At 41.5% G+C, this 23,707-nt stretch overlaps 1 protein-coding gene across 2 annotated transcripts in view; it reads left to right on the top strand.

Annotated features, from left to right (window-relative positions):
* The first annotated feature begins 13,149 nt into the window (after window positions 1–13,149).
* The window catches only part of LOC308291917 (putative helicase mov-10-B.1), a 39,698-nt gene continuing 29,140 nt past the window's right edge, over window positions 13,150–23,707 (top strand). For both annotated transcript variants that reach the window (XM_080734063.1, XM_080734064.1), the window contains exons 1-7: window positions 13,150–13,343; window positions 13,490–13,595; window positions 16,437–16,615; window positions 19,574–19,691; window positions 20,349–20,490; window positions 20,984–21,239; window positions 22,464–22,577. In XM_080734063.1, coding sequence (XP_080590189.1) covers window positions 13,198–13,343; window positions 13,490–13,595; window positions 16,437–16,615; window positions 19,574–19,691; window positions 20,349–20,490; window positions 20,984–21,239; window positions 22,464–22,577 — 1,061 coding nt within the window. In that variant the 5' untranslated portion in view covers window positions 13,150–13,197. The remainder of the gene's footprint in view (window positions 13,344–13,489; window positions 13,596–16,436; window positions 16,616–19,573; window positions 19,692–20,348; window positions 20,491–20,983; window positions 21,240–22,463; window positions 22,578–23,707) is intronic.

A 23,707-nucleotide genomic window follows, 5' to 3' on the forward strand; every position in this document is an offset into this window, starting at 1 on the left:
ATGTCAATTAAACATATTTCCGCAACTGGGATTTCTTAGGACTTTTAGTATGTTGTTCTGGAGACCTTATAGAAAAGGTCTGTGAAGAAAAAAAATCTTTTACAATTACTTTCTGTTTTGGGTCCAAAATGAGCTAGTTTGCCTGGACTAAATACTACCTTTTTAGTAAAGCTGTTTGTGGTTTGTTTGGTTGCCTTTTGTGAGCGTGCTTCACACTGAATACACACTGTGTAAACATTATGCACTTTTTCACTGTCTTCAACAGGAATGTACTGCTGGATTTGGAGGACGAAGGACGTATCTCCTATTTCGAACACCGCGGACTCACATTGAAGGCGAGTTCCCTTCCCAAAGGAAATGCACACACAATGACAATGTTTTACTGTCCACTTGAAAGCACACACAGCAGTCTTGTTATTCTCAAGCTCAAGTCATTAAGAAACGTGAAACTTAGTGCCTGTCAATACTTATTACTTACTGCCTAATTGTTGATGATCTATGCATGTATACAAAAATGAATTATAAGAAGTGAAGTGAATTTTGTTTGAATGGCAACCTGTCAAAGGATCATCCTGATATTCAATTTAGGGACTGCAGTAAACAAATAGAACTACACTCTGTTGAAGCGCCAACTAGCGCCTTGCCGACAAGTAGGCCATGTATGGCATACTTGTGGGCAAGCACCATGAGGTGCGCTCACCACTGGCATCACTGCTGTCAAAAAGAACTGATCCAATGATATCACCACTGGTCCCTTATTGCCTGTTAATGATGTTGCCAGAGATGCTGGTCCCTGTCTGCTACGGTCTTAAATAAGAGAGGACACCGTCATACATACATACATACCCAGACAATAGCAGTAGGCGACTTGCATGTGGTCTGAACTGAGTTGTCAATGTAAATGTCCGATCTACAAAACGCTGTCTGGGGAGGTCTGATTGACCAGCTGCCAGTGGCTGGCTGTGAGCCAGCTGTGTCCCGCTGTGGAGTCCACCGCAGTGAGAAAAAGAAGTGATTAAAATGCACACTTTCTTTTATGCGCAATCATTTTTCTGTAATTAATCAATATCTACGTGTTAAAGTAAGTGTGTGTGTGTGTGTGTGTGTGTGTGTGTACCGAAAGCAACATGATCATCACTTATTTATTTATCTCAATGTTTATGGACAGTTTAAATGTAACGTGGTCTGAACTTAGTTTTTGTGGTTTTCTTTCAGGTATCTGCAGGTGAAATAAAACAGAGCAAGGTAATATTAAATGGTGTACTAACTGTAATGTTTTACATTGTTTTACAATGTACTTAAAAACTCTTTCACTTTCTCCGCTAAAATGGCTTGTCCTCAGCTTAGCCGGGAATTTGTATTATTGTATTATGATCTTAGAGTGCATTTATTCATTCAGGCCATCAGCACAGCAACACATTCCACATGTATGTTTTTGTTTTGTTTTCGTCGGCTAATGTTTACTCACCAGCGAAGAGTCTCGCTTCCCATTGGAATATAGTGGGGATTTGACGGAGGCTTCTCCCCCCCCGGGACGCTTCGCGTGCGCGTTTCGTGCACGTCAATTTGGGCACAATCAATGATCTCCGTATGTACGCATTTTCGTTTCAATCAGCTCCGTCAATGTTGCTAAGCTTGTGGCTGCTGTGTACACAGTAACTCAATGAGAAAAAAACACCCATCCCCCTCTGAGCCGTCCCCCCTCCTCCTCGCCGGCAGATGGGGTGTAACGATATAATGGGTAAGCCGATCTGGTGATATAAATGGTGTGCAGATATATATATTTTTTATCATTATCATTTATTTCGTTTTTAATCACCCATTGCGTATATGTGCGACGCCGGCTGCGATGCTGTTGCGCAATAATGCGTATATGTGCGTTCAGGCTGAGAAAGGGTTAACTCATTGACTGCCAAGGCCCGAGTTTCCCGAGTTATTACAGTAGTCCTAGGATGCCACAGCCCGAGTTTCCCGAGTTGGAAGCCATTTTGAAAAAAAAAAATATATATATATTATTTTTTTCCCAAAAATTTATTTTATAAAAAAAAATCTAAAAATGCCTGAAATGTATTAGGCATGATTGCAATCGCGAAATTGCATGGTTAGCCCCATAACAAACACATCTTTCAAAATGGCAAAAATGGCTGTTTTGTCTGACTTTGAAGGCTTCCATCTCATGAATGCCTGAACGGATTTCCAAGCGGATTCTTTTGTTTGAAAGCTGTTAAAAAGTACTACACATATGGTGCATATATGGTGCATGGGCGTGCACGATCCGTGCACAAAAGATTGATCCGTGCACTAGAAATTTAGGAAGGTGGCAGTGTTTGTTTTGTCTGACTTTGAAGGCTTCTATCTCATGAATGCCTGAACGGATTTCCAAGCGGATCTTTTTGTTTGAAAGCTGTTAAAAAGTACTACACATATGATGCATATATGGTTCATGGGCGTGCACGATCCGTGCACTAAAAATTGATCCGTGCACTAGAAATCTAGGATAGTGGCAGTCTGGTACTTGGCGGCCATCTTGAAATGGCATTCAATGAGAAGAGTTTAACTGTAACATGTGGTCTGAACTGAGTTGTCAATGTAAATGTCCGATCTACGAAACGCTGTCTGGGGGAGGTCTGATTGACCAGCTGTGAGCCAGCTGTGTCCCGCTGTGGGTTAGGTTAAAAAGAAGTGATTAAAATATGTTAATTATTTTATTTTATCTTTAATAACTTTTTCTGTAATTAATACGGTTTACAGTTTAGGCATTTAGCAGACTCTTTTAATCCAAAGCGACTTACAATAAGCAGGTAGTCAATCAATCTATATATATTTAGAATTGAAATATTTCAATATTAAGCTTTGTTGCTTGTCGGAGAATATTAAATTAGGCTATGGTGTCTGTAGGGGTCCATTTTGTTCCATGCATTTAGAGGGACGTGCACTTGAAGTGTCTTTTGTCGCAGAGCAGGTAAAGTACGTCTTGGTGTTGTTGTCATCTCCCATAGCCTGCACGCAGAGCCGTGCACACATGGTCGCTCGAAATGCTGGTTGGTTGGTTCGCTGCAGTGTGTGTGTGGATCTGTGGAACGAAGCCTAGCTGGCTGTGAGAATAGCCTGTCGCCATGGTAAACTTCCCAGACTATGGAGAAAACCTCTCTCTCTCTGCACGTCCCTGGTCCAGGGGTTGACACTAAGGTCTCAGAGGCACTTGCCCATCGGGCAAGTACAGGTCATGTTCTACTTGCCCGAAAAGTAAATCGTCCATTATAAAATGATAGGTACGATTTTAATTACCGCTCAATTTAACACTTATTTCTTTACTTTCTGGGGCTGTGCGATAAAATGTCATACCTCAATACCTCCAAATCCAAATACCAAATACTTTAGCTATGATTGAATATGTCTATGGTTTCACACTTGTTATTTGATATTTTTAAATGTAGCAACAGTAAAAACAGCACATTATAGGTAAATAGTGCTCTTATTTTACATTCCACAGACCAGAAGACACAGCGCACTGGCCACGTTCAGGTGTTTAGACAGACATCTCGTGTTGTGTTTATAGACATTTGTGTCCCCTCTCAAATGAGCACTTGCCCCGTCGGGCAACCTGAAAGCCAACTTCACCTGCCCTGACGTTTTATTTACCTGCCGGGGGCAGGTGGGCAAGCCTTAGTGTCAATGCCTGCTGGTCTAGTCTAGCAGAAAGGCGGGAGAGGGGGCAACTACGGGGGGAAATCTCGCTGAGAGCGCGCGAATCGTTGCAGCCCAAGATCCACATCCAATGTGCTGTGAGTAGGGGTGTAACGATATAGTAACTGCATCGAAATATCGTTTTCAACTTTAAAAAACGAAGTATATCGAAATGAAAACAGCTAAAATCGAATCATATCATTTGATTTTGTATCGTGTCGAATCGGCAGTGCAAATAATTGATTTTTATCGATACTACCTACTTGTGCATTGTATTTAGCATTTTTAAGAAGAAAAAATGAAAAGGAGGGGTTTAACTACTTTTCTTTTCCATATAGCTACACTTGTTTATCAATAAATGTGTGTAATGCAGGTTTGTCAATATACAATGTCCATGTATTAGGCAGATAATCACTATGTTTACTTATTTATATCCATAATAATATGTTTCCCTTAAAAACCTGCACTGTCCACACCTTTCACAGATTTTATTTGTTTGCTAAATAGTTACTATATCGATTTTAAATCATTGAATCGTATCGTAGCGCCATGAATGAACCAATATTGTCCATGTATCATATTGTTAACCATGAATCGTAATGTGTATCGAATCGCTGTTAAAATGTATCGTTACACCCCTAGCTGTGAGCCTATAGCTCCGACCGGCCAAAACGTCTGTCGGAATTTTTGAGCGCTCCATAATCACTTCGCTTTAGGACAGTTTTGGAACGTTTTTATTGTCTTTGTCGCTTTGCAACAAAGCAAAAACAGGAGCAGTAGGCAACGAAAGCAACATGATCATCACTTATTTATTTATCTTGGTGGTTATGGACAGTTTAAATGTAATGTGGTCTGAACTTAGTTTTTGTGGTTCTCTTTCAGGTAGTTGCTGCCTCTGGGGCATCTGTTGAAATAAGACGGAGCAAGGTAATATGCCCAAAAGGTATAGAGAGAGATTAAATGGTGTACTAACTGTAATGTTTTAGATTGTTTTCAGTGATATTGCTAGGTTTTCAATGTAATGGGTCCCGTCCCAAGACCCACAGATGGTCATTCAAATGGGTCCCAGAAAAAATATACGGGTCCCCAATAAAATGTTTTTGAGCGTTGTGAGCTCGTAGAACGGCTATTTACAAAATGTTTGCCTCTTTCTTATATTTTTTACAATTTGGCTGATCTTCGAACAGTTTTGTATAATATAGTACGTTGATTACACAGGGGAGGGCAAGTAGAACATGACCTGTACTTGCCCTGACGGGCAAGTGCCTCTGAGACCTTAGTGTCAACCCCCCGTTATTTATTTATCTCAGTAGTTATGGACATTTTAACTGTAACATAAGGTCTGAACTTTGTTTTTGTGGTTTTCTTTCAGCCATCCTCAGAAGAAAAGTCGAAGCAAAACGAAAAACGTATCGAAGAGGTATAGAGAGAGATTACAACTGGGTTAAGCAAGGCTAGAAGTAGAAGGTGTGAAGATGCACCGCTATTAAATGAGTTGCCTGCTGTGTCCATCTCCTGACCAGAGACTATAGATGAAACTTCACTTTGTAACTACTATACTGGGAGTTATTTAACTCTCCAGTGTCCCTATTAAGTTATAAGTAAAGTATGCCAAAGATGGATAACTAAAAATTAAGCTGGTCTCATGTTCAGTGATATTTTAAAGGGACAATTGGCCCGATTCATCAATCTGGTCGTAAATAAAGTGACTAAATCTGGCTTATATTTCTGTCTTACCTTCAAAATCCCAGACAAAAAAAACATTGCTGAATCTGACCCCTAACTTGGGAATTGCCCTAAATGCCGGTAAGATCAAAAACGTGTAATTTGGCTGTAAAGTGCTTGATGAATCGGGACCAATTGTGTTTATTTGCCGATATTGACCGATAACGGCAAACATCGGCCGATACCGATGTGTGGCAGATATATCGGTGCATATACAGTATATCCACACATACACACATATTACACACACATACATACACAATGTATATATTAAAATCTTCTTTCAGTATACCTAGGACAGGAGCAGTAGGTAACGAAAGCAACATGATCATAACTTATTTATTTATCTCAGTAGTTATGGACTGTTTAACTGTAACATAAGGTCTGAACTTCGTGTTTGTGGTTTTCTTTCAGGCGAAACAACGAAACAAAGATGTCAGAGAGGTATAGAGAGAGATTACAACAAGTGTTCACGGGTCCCGTGAACACTTGGGTTAAGCAAGGCTAGAAGTAGAAGGTGTGAAGATGCACCGCTATTTAATGAGTTGCCTGCTGTGTCCATCTCCTGACCAGAGACTATAGATGAAACTTCACTTTGTAACTACTATACTGGGAGTTATTTAACTCTCCAGTGTCCCTATTAAGTTATAAGTAAAGTATGCCAAAGATGGATAACTAAAAATTAAGCTGGTCTCATGTTCAGTGATATTTCAAAGGACAATTTGTGTATTGTTCCTCCAGCTGGAAAATATTTAACGGTATGTGAAATCTAAAAAAATTGTTGTGATTCTGACCTAGGTGCAGCGTGCCCTGAGGAGCAAAAAAGAGAGCGACATTGACGACATAATGGAATTCTTCAGACGCGAGCAAAACCCTATCGCTGTATCCACTGTTCAGTAAGACCTTATCTCGTGCATTATCTTTGTAGCAACTCACTGTACCCCCGTAACCTGTTATCCAGCTTGTCTATACCCACGGTCATGAAATTCGGTTTGGAATTGGTCAAGGGCCCTGGAAAAATATTTGGCAATGGATAGTTTTTCACTATTTGTTTAATTTATTTTCTAAAACATGTATAACTTTACACTTTTGTAAAATAAGTAGTTTTTCACCCTAATACCATTCTATGCTTTTGCTACACTGTGAGAGCTTCACACCGTCTAAATATTATGCACCTTCTCACTGTCTTCAACAGGGCTATACTGGATGATATGGTTGCTAAGGGAGACGTCAAGAAAGACTAAAGTATGTTATTTGAGCTTTTGTTTGAAGTTATGTCATTTCATTTACTTATGTAAACAGTTTCCCCTAAAATCTCTTAAAGCTATACTGTGTAAGTTGCTAAACTAGTGGTCAGTAGCGGTATTGCGGTAATTCAAGAGAAATTGCCTTGTCCAAACTCTCCTGAACTTGAATGCAGCATCTTGTGTTGAAGGAATTGCCCTCTCTGTGTGGAAATCCATGCCGTTACGCCACATCTCCAGTATTTACTATAATGTTTAGTTCAGTGTGGTGTCAAGAACTGAAAGTAGCCAACCTCCAAGCTCACAAAGCATCGCAGCGTCGGCTATTTTCAATATTTTTAGACATTTCAGCCCCTGCCTCTCTAAGATTCTCTGCACGCAGGGCTCCAGACTAACTTTTTCACAGGTAGCACTGGTGCCACCTACATTTTCATTAGGTAGCACCACCAGAAATTAGGTAGCACCATCTTTTTCTTTGTATATCGTATTAGCGTGGTAATAATACATAGCTTTATTATGCTGATGACAGTTGTGATCATTTCCATACCATAAGTTTGCCTTGATGTAATGATTGACAATGACCCAAACTTGATATTTGCTAAATATTTTAATCTGAACTTTAGGTTTCTCTGCATGAGCAGCAGTAGTTGACAAAATAGGTCAGCACTAAGGCTGTGTGATATTAGGAAAGCCTTTGATGTTCGATATAATGAATGAATACCCTGATAACAATATGTCTCAGTAAAAAAAGCTGTAGCCTAGTTTTTATGTATTTTTGCTTCAAGTTAATATTCGCAAACTAAAGACATTAATTCAAGAAAGATTTACGAATATCTAGGCTAACTAGTAAGACACCTGAGGGTGGAATGCGACCTCAGGGTGACATGCGATCGCTAAAGTTTTAGAACACCCACTCCGTTATTTTCAGCTTCTAAAGCCTTCTCTTTATATGTTTTCTATGATCCTGACCGGGGACCGGTTTTCGCGGAAAAATTACGTCATCACACTACCGGCCAATCACAGCGAGGGTTATACACTGCCGGCCAATCACAGCGCATCTTGAAGAGGGGTCGCTATGGCGGCCATATTTGTAGTCGCCCGTGTATCTCTATACTCAAAAGGTAACCTCGCCTACCAGGCAGGGTGAAGGAGTCCGTTTCTCCGGAATGCCTGAACGCACAGGAACCAGGGACCCCTCTAAAGATGGATCCCAGCGAGGTGGAGGCAGACGCGGGGGTGTGAAAGACAAAAAACGGCCGAAAGACACGGACATGACCGCGGTTTGTTATAGGGCTACTGACCACTAGTTGAGCATCTTACACAGTATAGCTTTAATGTAACCAACGGTGGAAACATCCACGAGCGATTGCTAATCAATAGCTAATCTAATTGCAAACAAAAAACCCACGGCCCTGTGGTTATTATCCAGTTTGAGATGACAACAGAAAAAGCATTATACAAAGAAAGGTTAGTACCAGTAAGACTCCCTAATCGGGAGATAAGCGACCGTAGGTCGCTTATCTCCACAAATAGGGCAAAAATTCGTTTTTCCTAAATCTTCCTGATCCATGTTGATGACATGAGTGTAGACATGCTGTGTAGTGATTTTCGTGATTTTAGGGCAAAATCTGTAGGAGTTACGGCATTTTATGTGAGCTGCAGTGGAGGGGGTCCTCCACTGGGGGCGCCACCACTTTTGCATCCGTTCTGGAGCACCAGGAGTCGGTGGTCCCCGGGAATTCCCCGTGAGCAGCCCCGTTGGCGTGGTCATTTGGTCATTTTTGCACATTTGGTCATTTTTTACATCTGGGGGTCCCCCAGGGACCTGGGGGTCCTTAGAGCTCCGGGGGTCCTTGGAGGTTGTAGTTTGGCAGGCAAGGAACGTGTGTGCAAAATTTGGCATGGATCGGGGCAACGGTTGCGGAGATATGAGCAGGGCAAGAGTGTGACGTGTGAGGTGTGACAGACAGAGGGACTGACACTACTTACACTACTTACACTACTTACACTTTGTGGAGGTTTTGATAGTAAATGCGACCTACGGTCGCAATTATGTGATATCTATCCATTCCAAGGGGGGGGGGGGGGGGGGGGTGTGTGTGTGTGTGTGTGTGTGTGTGTGTGTGTGTGTGTGTGTGTGAGAAGGGGAGGGGCGGAGCAGGCAGTCAGGGAGAGAGAGAGACGGAGCGAGAGAGAGAGAAGAGGCGTCAGGTGATCCTCGATTTAGGATTTTCTTTTTTCTTTATTTTTTTTTCTAGTCGCACCTGCGCGACCTGGTTAAATTTTAACTCGCACTTTATGAAATTAGGTCGCATATGCGACCTAATAGGTCGCACCCTGGAGCCCTGTCTGCACGTCCCTGGTCTAGTCTAGCAGAAAGGCGGGAGAGGGGGCAACTATGGGGGGGAAACTCGCTGAGAGCGCGCAAATCGTTGCAGCCCAAGATCCACATCCAATGTGCTGTGAGTAGGGGTGTAACGATATAGTAACTGCATCGAAATATCGTTTTCAACTTTAAAAATCGAAGTATATCGCAGTGACGTCATTACGTGCGCGTCCCACGTCTCTGACGCATTCACGTTGCCTAGAGACGCATTCACGTCATTGTCCTGGGGTCCCACGGACGCATCGCCTCCATTGGAGTCCACGTTAAAATAATTTACCACGTCGCGAAAAAAGAAATATTTTAAAAAGTCCACAGACGCCACCATTGTTCATGGGTGAAGGCATGCTACTTTACCCTACGTTAACACAAATGAAATCCGCGTAGAAAGTCTTAAAACAGACGATAGAACTAACGACAGTGTGTTTTAAATCCACCAACGCCATTTTGAGCGCCCATGCATGGTCACAGAATTCAATAGGTGCCTGAGTTTTAGCGTAGCACCGGGCCGCTCTCTCACCATAGTGTTAAGGTGATACACCAAAAAGGGTTCCCCCACAGAATGTGTATGGCAAGACACGGTGCAGAAACGTAACGTCTCTACACTGCAGCGACATGCGCATTGGCAACGAGCGGTCTCCGAAAATAACTTGAATAAAAAAAGAAACTTTGATGATTGTTGTGGTTATTTTGGCATAACATCGAAGCCTGTTCCTGGGCACTTGCTATCTCTGCTGATTCTTCATCTAAAGGTACTATCATAGTCCAATTGTTTCATTAGTTTTTGTATGTATTTTGTAAGATAAACAATGTAAATAACCATAATAACCAATTCAAGTTAAATGCTGCACTTTGTCAAAAATGACATGACGCGTTGGGTTGGGTACCTAAGTCGGTACTTTTAATAGTATCGACCGAATCACGTCGGTACTACCGAGTATCGGTTCAATTAAAAACGAACGGTACCAAGTTTCGATACTCTTGAACGCACCCGTGGCCGCTCGCATCCGTAACAACATTGAATTGCTTTAGTAAACTTGCGTAGTTGCGTTACTGTGAAAATGTCCCACAACTGAAAACATCCGACAATAGCCAATGATGTTATTATGATGATCCAACGGCTATGATCTCCGGTTGGAACTTGTGACAGCGTGAGCATTGATCGTCGTCACCTCTCCTCTCCCCACCCCAGTCCCCACGCTACGCTGTGGACCAGAGCTCGCTCGCTGCTCTGTCTGCAGGCAGCAAAAGGACTGTCACCCTTTCCGTGAAAGCTTTTTTCTGTGTCGTATTAAAAAAAGAATACAGTCCCGGGAGAGATGTGTAGTATGGTACATGTGTCTTTAGTTCCGACCACCTAGAAAAGGTAATTGATCGGTTGAAAGAAACTTTATAAGCGTGTTTGAGTTTGTTTCGCCAGCACAGCCACCCTGCCTCTGTGTCTGTCTGTAACTCCATGCTGCGCGTTCATGTATGCAGTAGACGCGAACGCGCATTCACGTTCACTGTAGTTGCATTCAACAGCGCAAATTGTTGATGTGAGGTTTAAGAATAAAGAGAAGCAAGGTCTTATTGTCACTACTCTACAGGGACAAGAAGCAAAATGCAATGTTGTGATCGAGGTGATAATAATAATAAGAAAAACTAAGATAAGGGATGATGATGATGATGATAATAATAATAATAATAATAATACATATAAAAGTATCGAAAACCGTATCGAAAAAGGTATCGTATCGATTCAGAGGTGAACGATACCCATCCCTACGCGGTGTTGAATTTTTTGGGACCCATAAAATATCCCTGGGACTCATCCGAAAGACCCTTCTTGGGTCCCGGGACTCATTACATTAAAAACCTATTAACATCACTGATATCGAAATGAAAACAGCTAAAATCGAATCGTATCATTTGATTTTGTATCGTGTCGAATCGGCAGTGCAAATAATTGATTGTATCGATACTACTTAATGGTGCATTGTATTTAGCATTTTTAACTCATCTAGTGCCTATCCCGAACAAGTTCGGCTTTTTGTCGGCAAAACACATTTCTTTTTTTTTTTTTATACTCACCCTGAGCTGCTTGGACCAACGTGGGTGTTCACTGTCCCCCCCAATGTTCACTGTCGGCGGCGCGACGTATTCCAGTGTGCCTATCCCGAACTAGTCCGGCTTTTTTAATAAAATGAATAAAATAATCCGAGGCCGCACCAAGCCTGTCTCTAAATTTAAAATCTAGATCAGTATGGTTCATGTGAACTGGTTTGTTTAGGCTTATCCATTATAATGATAAAATCGCTATCATTTATCACTCGTTTTCCACCACGGATCACTTCCTCATTTACTCAAAGCGGACAGCTGCAGGAGTCATGTCACCCTCCAGGTCATTTCGAGACACCGAAGGACCCGGCGAGATCCGCCGGCCAACAAATAATAGTCCGTGTTGGTGTCCTTGTGAAGACGACAGTACTGAAGTAGTGTGAAGCCACACTACATTTTAATGTGTTCGCTGTCTAAAAAAATTGTCTCAGTACAGCCTGCTGTCACTTGCTGTAATGGTCTTCATATTTAAATATTTCTCTTTTTGTGTGATGTTTTCCAGCCCGACTACAGAGTGTGATGATGAGTGTGGAGCCATCCATTGAGAAGAAAAAAAAACGTTCCTCCCCATGTTAATCTTTTATGGTTGTAGTTTTAAGTATTTCTTAAAGCGAGGCTTTGTTGCAAGCCTCTTCCTGCTGTTCTGTTCTGGTTCCGAGGTGTCCAGATACAGTGGCAGTGAGGGTGAAACCCCCCCCCCCCTCTCCCCGTGTATATTAATGTTCTAATGTTACTGCTCTCCTTCTTGGCTTCTTGTTTTGTTTTGTTTTTGCCGCCACTTTGTTACCTGAGAACCTGACGTTCATATTGGTGGGGCTAAAATAAAGTAAAGATCTAAATATACACAGTAATCCATTCTCCTGTCTTATTTCTTTGTGATGGATTATTGTATCTCATAGGGGAATAAGAAGGTGTTGTTTACAAAGAATATACATCAGTTTTGATAGAGAATGTAGGACTCCATGCCTGTTTGTTGGTATGGTTACACCCAGGGAGAACATCCCTTCAGGATAGAGAAAGTTAACATCAAGATAACATGCATCCTGCCAGACCTATCTAAACACGCACACGTCGTAAATACCAGTCACACAGTGGCTACACAAGGAAGGTTTTGGACTATATGTTGGGTTTAAGTTAACATGTAGTTTTCAACATATACATCATCAACTTGATCAACATGCAAAAGATTCAAATAGAAGCACACTATAAAACCCCTTTATCAGACATTGCTATGGAATGGTATGAAGGCTGCTTTGTAAGCATCCTCTGATAAGTAGATGTAGGCCTACTGTATAGGCTACATAGCCATAGGGCACATTATGATCATGTTACATGACACACAAACTATCATACACATGTCATTTATTGTTGTCTTCTCTGGCTTTTGTGTTTATTTTTATTTATTGTTTGTTGTATTTAAAAAAATATATATATATATTTTCATTTTCTTCTAAATAAATGATAATACAAATAATAATAAAGTAATTGAAAACCAGGGACATGTGTTAGCAGTCTAAAACATGGTAAAATGTGGGTTTATAGGAAGTGGGCGTGTCTGATAAAATGAATATCAAACAATCGAAATATTGAATTAAGCAAACTAAAATGTTAAAATGACCCCAAAAAAGTGAAATACCCATTTAGCTGTCCAAGATCTTTGGAAAAATGTTGTATTACTTTACTTTTATTCACATGGAAGACAATGTAATCTAAAAGGTGTTTTTTTTTTAACTCCCCCTTTTAGTTTCGTTTCCTTGTGGGTTGGGCACAAACTTTGTGCTAGAACTAAACTGGGCTCAATTCTCTTTGCAAGTCGTAGATCCGGAAGACACAGGATACGGAAATAGGTGCTATGCTTACACGTTTTAATTGCGTGAAAATGACCGGATACAGTAGGCGGGCTTTAGACCGGATCAGAGCACCGAGCACAGATTGAGTTTCTCATGTTTCTGCGAGCGGAAAGACTGCTGTACGCGAGGTTAGCTGGTGGCACACAGATTATACAACGCTGTGCTCAACCGAGCGACTTTCCTGCACAGCTCTCAAAAAGTCAACATTATGAAAAATATGAAAATATACGATCTTCGCCAGGTTGGATTACAGTTCTTTGATTTTTTGAAAAAGACACGTCGAGACGACATAGACAACAAGGATGAGCTGAAAGACATCTATAATCGTGATTTCAGGAACAAGAACAACTCCAGGTGAGAGAATCCCTTGAGATTGTTTTAGTTTTCAGATTAAAGCTTTGAAGAGAAGACTAAACATTCGGGTGCTTCAAGCTTGCTTGTTGTGTAAATCAGTCAGTCAGTCCCCATAATAAACATGTCCTTACTTAATTCTATTTCAGGAATGGGGAAGGACTCAAAGATCCAGGCTTTGGCAGTGTTCTTTACGCTTTGAAAATCTCCTATAACGTCTACATCTACTCAGGGAAAGTTCATTTCAGCTCCAAGGTGAGCATCTTTTCACCAGCACAACTTGTTTTTGTTTTGTTCTTTGAGAAATACACCAATGCAATCGCTGTTGCAAATCTTCATTGCGATTCGTCATTCGTGCACGCATTTTTTTAATGCAAAATAAATAAATAATGGGTCCAGTAGTTAGTAGTTTTATTTTTTAAATGGCTGATTCAGTCGACTTGTCTCGGTCAGAGACCTCCATCTCACCGTTATTCAGTGCTAGTTCCTGGTTGAGTCTGTTCTTATGTTATTACTGATATCTGTCGCTGCACATTAGCGACCCCTACAGCCTGTCGGCTACAGGTTGGCTTGTGTCCTGTCAGCAGCTTCTCCTTTCCTGACCATTTTGACAGCACTGGACTGGTTCCCAAACACTGGGTCGGGACCCATTTGTGGGTCGCAGACACATTTTTATGGGTCCCTTTATTTTTGGTTTCCTACCTGTTTTATTATTTTTTATTATTATCATTTCAATGGGTTTTCCCCCAGTAATTGAAGAAATAAAAGACAAATCTAAGAAATTCCATAAATTAAAACATGTTTAAGAAGTAGTGAAAATAGCCGATCTACAACTCAAGCTCACAACGTGGTGTGAGTTTGTAGATCTGCTATTGTTGCATCTGGACGAACCAATATAATTAGTATATTTGGGTGTTTGCAATGTATCTCTCTGGATAATTGTATTACCAAGACCATAAGCATTCTTCTTTCCAGGAGCCAGCTAGGGTAACCTCTGGGTAACCCTTGGCCCATGGAAGATTGTTAGCCATAAGTGGATTACCTCACCAACTAGCAGAATGATGAATTCACAATAGAGCATCGCAGCGGAAGTGGATTCCTGGGGTCACTTAATATTCCCCATTCATTTTCGCCATAGACTTTAACAAAAATTATGTTAAGCCTCGAACCAAGCCATCCAGGATGGAGGTGAATCATGACCATATAACCTTTTTTTTCTATGAAAAGAACATTTTGAAAATCGCTAAACAAAGGGTAGTTATTAAATGTAGTATATCAAATAATGTAATATTAAAATATATTTTCACATAGGATCAAAGGTTATATGATCATGATTCACCTCCATCCTGGATGGCTTGGTTCGAGGCTTAACATAATTGTTATAAATATATTTGAATGGGGAATATTAAGTGACCCCAGGAATCCACTTCCGCAGCGACGCTCTATACGTATGGCAGTTAGTGTACTAATGTATTGATTGTCTCTCGAGCTTGTTCTTAAGTTCCAACCATACATTTAGTTTCATGCACTTAACATGTCACATACATCATGATGTGTCATGCATGTCCTCACATTTCCTTGTAAGTTAACGCATAAAGGGGCTATGGTTCGGCAGGTCGTCGGCTTTCAGCTGGAAGTCCCTCCTGCTCACACTGCTGAGATGGGAGCTAAATTCAATGTTAGACTAGAAGATACATTTGTGAACATTATGAATAAACAAGAATATATGTTGCAACTCTGAAACATTTGTGGACAATCCCTATTATAATTTTCCCGTTGGGTCCCGGCTCTGTGGGAAAGTATAATTCCTCTTTTGGGTCTTGAGCTAAAAGGTTTGGGAACCATGCACTCTTTTACAGGCTGTGAGAAGAAAGGGGCTCTAGAGTCTACACTACAGTTAATGTAAGCTACATAAGGGGAAGGTATGAGCAATGAGCATGCATAGGTGTAGGCAGTAGTAGGCACACTAGTATGCAGCCTGTTCTTATGGCCATAGATAGGATATTATTGGTATTGCTGGTCATTGTCACTTAATTATTTCTTTACAAATATCAAATGGTGTTGGTTACCTGTCTTTGCTTACCCATTTAGAACGGGTACACATTATTGTGTGTCATTATTTTATGCTTTAACTATTGAAAAATAGCAGATATACAAGCTCACAGCGCGGCACCGAGTGCCACGCTGCGAGCTTGTAGATCTGCTATTTTTGAAAAATCGTGAAAATTAGAATTTTGTCCCGATTCTATAAGTGTCTTTTTGAATCCTTCTAAGACTTTTTGAAAAACCTATGTTTCTATGTCAGCAATCTGGCCAGCCATCGTCAAAGAAAAGGTCCTTTTCACTTAACTGGAGCTCAGTTAGTCTGTTCTTGAGAGACTACTGTGTCAGTGGTTCTCAAACCTTTTCATGTGAAGGACCCCCAAAATTACATAAAATTACATGTATTTGGCAACGGACCCGCAACTCAAAATATCTAGTTCCAGGGACCCCCCAGAAGCAAAATTTGAGTTCCAAACGTTCACTTTGAAAATACATATATTCATATATGGGGGCGGCATAGCTCAGGGGTAGAGAAACTGGTATTAGAGCACGAAGGGTATAAATCCCGAAGGGTTCCCAGTTCGAATCCGGGCTCCCCCTGAGTTAATGTCGAAGGGTCCTTGGGCAAGACTCTGAACCCCTAATTGCCTCCGGTGAGTAGGTTGGTGCCTTGCATGGCTTCCTCCGCCACCGGTGTATGAATGTGTGTGTGAATGGGTGAATGTAATGCACAATCTATGTAAAGCGCTTTGGATTAAAAGCGCTATATAAATGCACCATTTACCATTTACCATTCAAAGATTTGCACACATTTTCACGACTTTTTCAAAAATAGCAGATCTACAAGCTCGCAACCCGGCACTCGGTGCCGCGCTGTGAGCTTGTATATCTGCTATTTTACACTGGTTAAAGCATTCAATAATTCTAGGCCTAAATGGGTTAAACAGAAATACAAATTTCATATGTTCCAAATGTTCAAAAAAATCAATCAGTATTATTTATGACAAGTACGACGACAACTAACCGCCAACTAACATTTCATGATGCTGACAGCCCTACCTATACCAGGACCAGTGGCGTCCCCCCAGGAATCGTCAGCAATCGGCTGCCCAGAGAGGACCGCCTGGGGTCCCCAGACCGGTCCCTTCGGCCTCCGCTGATGAACAAAACACCAGAGTTCTTCCCCGAAGGAAACAGGCCCGCCTTCTCATAGACAAACTCAAGACTGACAGGTAATAATAATAATAATAATAGCGAAAAAACATTGCATGGATGCACCTGGGACGTATCCTCGGTGATAGTAGCCCAAGCTCATCAGGGTTTTGGGTCTCGCAACATCATTCCCCTCTCTTGGGTGACCCACCCAGGGTTGATCAAGTCCCGACTTACGTCCCAGTAGCTACCCGCAGGGGCGTCACAAGGGGTAGGAAAGTGGGACTGAGTTACTGGGGCCCAAGGTGGAGGGGCCCTAATAACTTTATCTATTGAAAAATAGCAGATATACAAGCTCGCGGTGCCGCGCTGCGAGCTTGTAGATCTGCTATTTTTGAAAATTTGTGAAAATGTGTGAAAATCTTTGAATATATTCATTTTTTAAGCGAACATTTCTAACTCAAATTTCGCTTCTGGGGGTCCCTGGAACTAAATGTTTTGAGATCGGGGTCCGTGGCCAAATAGGCTACATATCATCTTGGGGGTCCTTGACATAGGTTTCTTGCACACATTTTCACGATTTTTTCTCAAAAGTACCAGTTCACGATGGAAATAAAGAATGGCAGCAAGAGCTGTCTTTTGGTGGTTTATTCAACAAGTAAATTAGTGCGCACGTTTGCTTTCCGGACAGACGTACAAAGCTCTCTCCGGGAAACAACAGAGGAGAAGAGGGAAGACAAGCGTATATAGATTGTATCTGAGGAACAGGAAGGGACTGGGGGCCTCCCAGTGCTATCAGTCTGGTGTCCGAAGCACCCGAGGTTAGCCTGGCTCCAGCCAATAGACCCGCCTGGCTCCAGCCAATTAGCCTGGGCTGGCTTCCAATTTCGGGCTTTTGATCCGGTCGGGAGCGGAAGAGCTCCTACGTTTTTCTGTAGTCCAAAACGGACTACACTTTGGCCGGAAACAACGACCGGAAACAGTTTTAACCCGTACTTGCGCATGCGCTAACTACTTGCGCATGCGCTAAACTGGGTTGAAACTGTTTCCGGTCGTTGTTTCCTGCCAAAGTGTAGTCCGTTTTGGACTACAGAAAAACGTAGGAGCTCTTCCGCTCCCGACCGGATCAAACGGCCCGTTTAGTAAACGAAGACCAGGCTTTCTCTGAGGGAAAGCCTGGTGAGGCGAGGTTACCAGCCAATAGACCCGCCCACTCTCTGAGTGAACTGCATCTCTTGGTCTGGATGTGTCATATGACGTGGCTCTTGCTAACGAAAACCTCTCAAACCGAGCGAAACCGACCAATGAATTCAAAGCAAGAGAGAGGGGGGGTGGGGTGAAAATCAACAGAAACAGTGGAGAGAGGGGTGGCTGCGTGGCTCACCAGAGTTCTTAATTGCTCCCTTTGAACTTCAAAAGGGCAGTCATTGATTGAGCCATACAAGTGTCGAATAGCTCGTTAGTGATTCTCTCTAATCAGTGAAACATCAAAGACAGTGACCTGTTGGGTGCATGTCATTGAGGGGAGGGGGAGGAGGGATTGTTTTGTGTGCAAAAGTCAAACACAACCCCTCCCACCAGATCGCTTGTGATTGGGAATTTCAAATTTGAAATCCCCTCCCCTTTTCAATCAAATAGTATGCAGACAGGCTCAGACTCTTAAGCTCCAGCGTAGAGTCTTGAAATCAGGCTAGGTGCAAGTTGCTATGCCAACAGAATGGCCTTGATGCTTCACAAAGACTACTAAGTGGAAAAATGATACTCCCTCACACCACAAGACCGGAGAGTGGTCAAGTGAATCGTACTATTTAAACCAGTGATCATAAACCTGTCACAGCAGAACGCTAAAGTTGACATATGTATTATCATTTTCGCATACGATTAGACACAGAAGCAAATATACACATATGACCTACACATGAACTGAGGCGGGTGATGATGTCACAATGATTCTTTGTAAATGTATAGTTCAGCAGTAGTCAAAGGTCAAATAGCCCAAGCTCTGTTCAGTGGAGAACGTACACAGATTATGTATGAGAGAAAGAGGTAGTATTAGATAATTGGTTATTAGATAATTAGAAAAATCCATAACACCACGATCAGTCCCATTAGGGAAAGACAGGACCATTCACTCCACCCCTCCGGAACTACTCTGTCGAGACTGGGAGAGGAAATCTGGCGCATAGAAGGACTCACCAGGTCCACTCCTGCTCTCACCAGTTCAAGGAGACCTGTGCGTTGCGCCAGACTCAACCCCCAGACATTTCAATGTAGTTCTCAATGTTCTCAATGTGGGGTCCAGGAACCCCCAGGGGTCCTTGAGGGGTTTCCAGGGTGTCCCAGCTAAATGTGTTAATACTAGTCGTGTGGGGGTGCACATGAGTGCACAGTATATGAAGGATTGAATGTCCCTGAGGAGTCTCAGAAGTAATGTAGGAGAACCCAGACCGGTGCCCGACCCGTTGGACAAAATAGTCACCATTGACAACCGTGCCCAGGCCAGTCTGTGATGTCATCTCCAAATTTGGGCACTGTAGTGATGACAGTCATCTCCAAATTTGGTCACTTGTTTCATCATCCTTCTTCTTTCGTGTATCATCATCCTTGACGATTTGTTGACGACATTTTATTTCACAAGATTTCTTGTTATGTCCGACATACATTATTTGGGAATTGTTTTAGCATGCGGCTGTTACCATGGCGGAGACATTGTTTAGTGTCAGACAGTGGACTGCGGACAAACATTCCGTAAATGAATTAGTTAGATAGCATAAAAATCTGTTGAACCACTATTTAATATTTGGAAATAGCTGATACACAAGCTCACACAACGTTGCGAAATGTGACTTTTTGTTGTTTTACATTTTTGTATTTCTTTCTCACAACTATTTCATGTGTCAACAATGTTTCAAGGACAATTCTTGAGTTCTGCTGTTCGTACAATTACAAGCACACTGCCTAGATAATATCGTAGACACCTTTAGAAGGACACTTTAGTGAAGTTCCAGTACATCGATGGCCTCATGTCGTATCCACAGGGCTCAGATGATCTCAGACAAACGTGGAGTCAGCATCACCTCAGACCATGTGTTTGAGAGCGGGACGGTACTTCTTGGAGGTGTCGAAGGCCTGCTGGGAGTTGACGGAGTGTACAAGGTCAGTGTCTGTTACACTCAGTTTCTGATAGAACAGATACAGTAGAACAGGGGTTCCCAAACTTTTTTGTGGGCACGCCATCAATATATTATTTTAATTGGAGGCACCCCTACATTATAATTTACACTCCAAGCACCTTATATTTATAGCATATCGTCGCTGTCGGGTGGAAACCTTGTATGTCCAAAACCGTTCATTTTGTATTTATCATCTATACAAATTAGTGAAAACAGCCGATCTACAAGCACACAACGTTGTGTGCTTGTAGATCGGCTGTTTTCACTTGTTTTGTGCGACAGTCTTGTATGATGAAGCAGGGCTTTACTTTACCAAAAGACGTACACATTTGAAACTTGAAGATATGAGGTTTCTGCCCGACAGTGACGATATTTTAGTGATTATGTTGCGAGGAAAACGTTGAGATAATAGCCATTTTGGTTAGAACTGACTGAAAATAGCTGTACTTCAAGTTTAAAATGTTACTAAATAATGTTTCAAGTGTCCAAATAAATTCCAAATATTATCTCGCGGCACCACTGGACTGCCGTCGCGGCACCCCAGGGTGCCCCGTCACACCCACTTTGAAAACCCCTGCAGTAGAAGATTGTCTTCTGTAGAGTTCCACTGAGTGACTGTCTGCTCTTCCTACTGTAACAGCACGCGGTACGTCTATACGTCAACAACACTGGAACACAGCTCGTCTATTTCACCTACTACAGTCCTCTACACTTCCTAGATTATTTTATTCTGGAGGATAAATGTAAAGTGACCCCGGCCAAACCGCATAAACTGAAACCAGGTGAGATTTTCTACCGACTGAATTTATTCGTTTACCGGGGGTTCCCCGGGACTCTATACTAGGGATGGGACAATAAGCAATATTATCGTTTATCGTGATAAAAAACACTCACGATAATCGTATCGTGGAGAATTAATTTATCGTGATATCGTCCTCCGTTGTGATCAATTCACCTTTTATTTGCCGAGCTGCATATCCGGTACCACTTAAACCCTCTATAATTGGTAAAAGGTACTTATAATATACATACTTGATTTTTTTCACTCTCTATCAAATGTCTTTGCCAAAAAATAGCCGATCTACAAGCTCACAATGCAACAGATTTTTTGGCAAATGTTCCACCCCGTTGATATGAAATGTTCATATCGTCCCATCCCTACTTCCAACTACCGAATGTATTTGTTTACAAGGGTCCCCCGGGACTCTATACGAGAGTAACGAGACTGCGTATAGGATATGGATTATGGAATCTTTCATGCTTTTCTGTCCCCAGGCGATCGCTATGAAATCAAAGTGTCCTTCCGTACCACTTGGGTAGGTTACTATCCAGCGACCTTGGCTTTTGAGTTCAAAGCAGACCTGCCAAGCAAACCCTTCTACATTGTGCGCTTTCTTGAGGCCAAATGTGTCACCTCTTTGGGGAAGGAGCTGGGGCCCATAGCTCCCTATAAACCTTGCACCATGGCCTGCATGATGGTGGTAATAGAAGATGAGAAGAGCAAGATTGTGGATGGAGTGCGACCTGAGAGGTACACCATGCACTCACGATTTTGACCACAAGTGGAATGTAAATCTTCTCTAATACTGATGCATCACTTGTCTTGTAATGCTTTTTGAAGCGAGATATCTTGCTCTGTTGCTCCATTGTTTTGAAGTTGATATTCCAAAAATAGCTTCTTCATTGACAGTGCATTGCACAGTGAAGCAGCTTTCAAAGTCACTCTTTTAGCACAATAAATAAATGGAATATGGAATAATATCACAACACACCTGGTATGGTTTTGTGATATTATGGTCAACCTCCTGTTGATTTTACTGTTTGAAGTTCAAGCAACATGAATTTGACATTCTTCTTCAAAAATAAAAATGAAACGCTATATCTGTACCAGTGGTGTAAAGTAACTAAGTACATTTACTCAAGCACTGTTCTTACTTTTACTTAACTTGAGTATTTCCAATTTCCAATACTTTTACTTCTACTCCACCACTACATCTCGGATCCAAATATTTATTTGAACATTTTAGTCACTAGTTACTTTGCAGATAATTATAATATCATAAAACATACATAAACCACTTTAGCCCTATTTTATGCCGTGGCTATTTGAATATAGCCGATCTACAAGCACACAACGCGTTGCATCGTGACGACTCCGAGTTGTGAGCTTGTAGATCTGCTATTTTTGTACTTTTTGTACTTTCTGCTTTGGCTGCGTTTGTATAGATAGATAGATAGATAGAGGCTTTATTATCCCACAGGGGAAATTCATTTGCCCAGAGGCAGCACAGCAGTTAAGGTTACAAGTTACAGAGACTTAAGAAAAAGAAAAAGAGTACTGTAGTATACAGTCCAAAGAGCACGCACAAAAAAAGATAAATAAAACATAAAGTGTCGAAAGCTATTGCAAAAAGAGAAGAAGAATATATACATAAAGTGACCACGAAACATTCAACGCTCATAAGTGACACGTCACACACACAAAAAAGCTATACTCAAGCATAACTTAGCAAACAGTGCCAAACAAAAGATTGCACATAACAGTCACTGCTAGTCAATGCAGTCATGCAACACAAGTATGTATGGCAAAAGAGTGTCTTTGAGAACTCTCACTATGCAATGCAAGTCAATGGGGAGGTTATTATTATTTTCTAATCAAAGGGGCAACGGAGCAAGATATCTTACAATATGCAGTTACCACAAGGTAACTACACACCCCAAACACATTGTACTTTGAATGTTCTCCTGTAAACAGATTGTCAGAGTTGCGCCTCAACACAGTGGTTCCGCTGAAACCGCACGAGGTTCCAACGTACATGAACTCGCTGGTCCGTAAACTGAAGGACCCGAAGTCTGTCCGTGATTCAAGGTAAATGTAACGTCCTGCTGGATTTAATGCACAAATACAGTTATTACAGTACAACATGGTAAAGCACACATGGGCAACTGGCGGCCCCCACCTTCACTTAATGAGGCCTGCAGGTTAATACCGGAATACTGATATATTATTGATTTCAGCTGTTACATTCCAAACATGACCTGCTTTAATTCCATCAGTCTATATTAGTAGCTTAATGACTAGTATAGTAGTATTAAAATGTATTTTTTATATCCAATGTATTTGTATTTAGGTTCATAAAGTTAACATGAGTATATAACTACATTTCAGGATTCCAATAAAAAAGAAATATATATATATTCAGGATTCCAGTTCAAAAGAAGCAAAAATAGCCGATCTACAAGCTCAAAACGCATCGCAGCGATCTGCTATTTTTGCTTCTTTTGCACAAGATACTAGAATGACAAAGTTCGATGTAGCAATATGCAATGTGGCCCTGTGAAGTGGAGTGAAGGTGGAAATATAATGGCCCTCACCATCATCAAAGTTGCCCACCCCTGTGGTAGAGGATTCAACTATGAGTACATTCAGTAAAATACCCAGTTAAAATATGATTATTTTGGGGGTCGCGGTCTGAAAAGGTTGAGAACCACTGTTGTTCAGTGGGTAAGCTGCCTCTGATTATGATGAAATAACATGGGTTAAGTTGTATCAGTAATTGTAGCACACTGCATGTATTCTTTAATCTTTGTAGAAAGTCCAGGGTTCCCACGTCATGAAATACCTGGAAATATTTTGACATTTTGACTGGAAAAGTTTTGGAATTTATCAAGGGTCCTGGAAGGTCCTGGAAAAAAATAGCTATGCATTGTCTTTGGTTATTGATTGTGTTAATACCTCTGAAATGACAAATTAAACATGGGCCAAATTGTCAAATATTGGAGGCAGAAATTGTGAAAATAGCAGATCTACATGCTCACAACTGCTCGCAACGCGAGGCGTTGAGAGCATGTAGATCTGCTATTTTCATAATAGAATCTTAGTGCTCGTCAGGGTGCCGGGTCCCCAGTTAAAATATGATTATTTTGGGGGCCACAGCCTGAAAGGTTGAGAACCACTGGCATACACTACCTGTCTTTGGGCACTACCTGTCCTTTTTT

Source organism: Nannobrachium achirus (genome assembly GCF_963921795.1).
Source record: "Nannobrachium achirus genome assembly, chromosome: 9".
Taxonomy (NCBI): Eukaryota; Metazoa; Chordata; class Actinopteri; order Myctophiformes; family Myctophidae; genus Nannobrachium; species Nannobrachium achirus.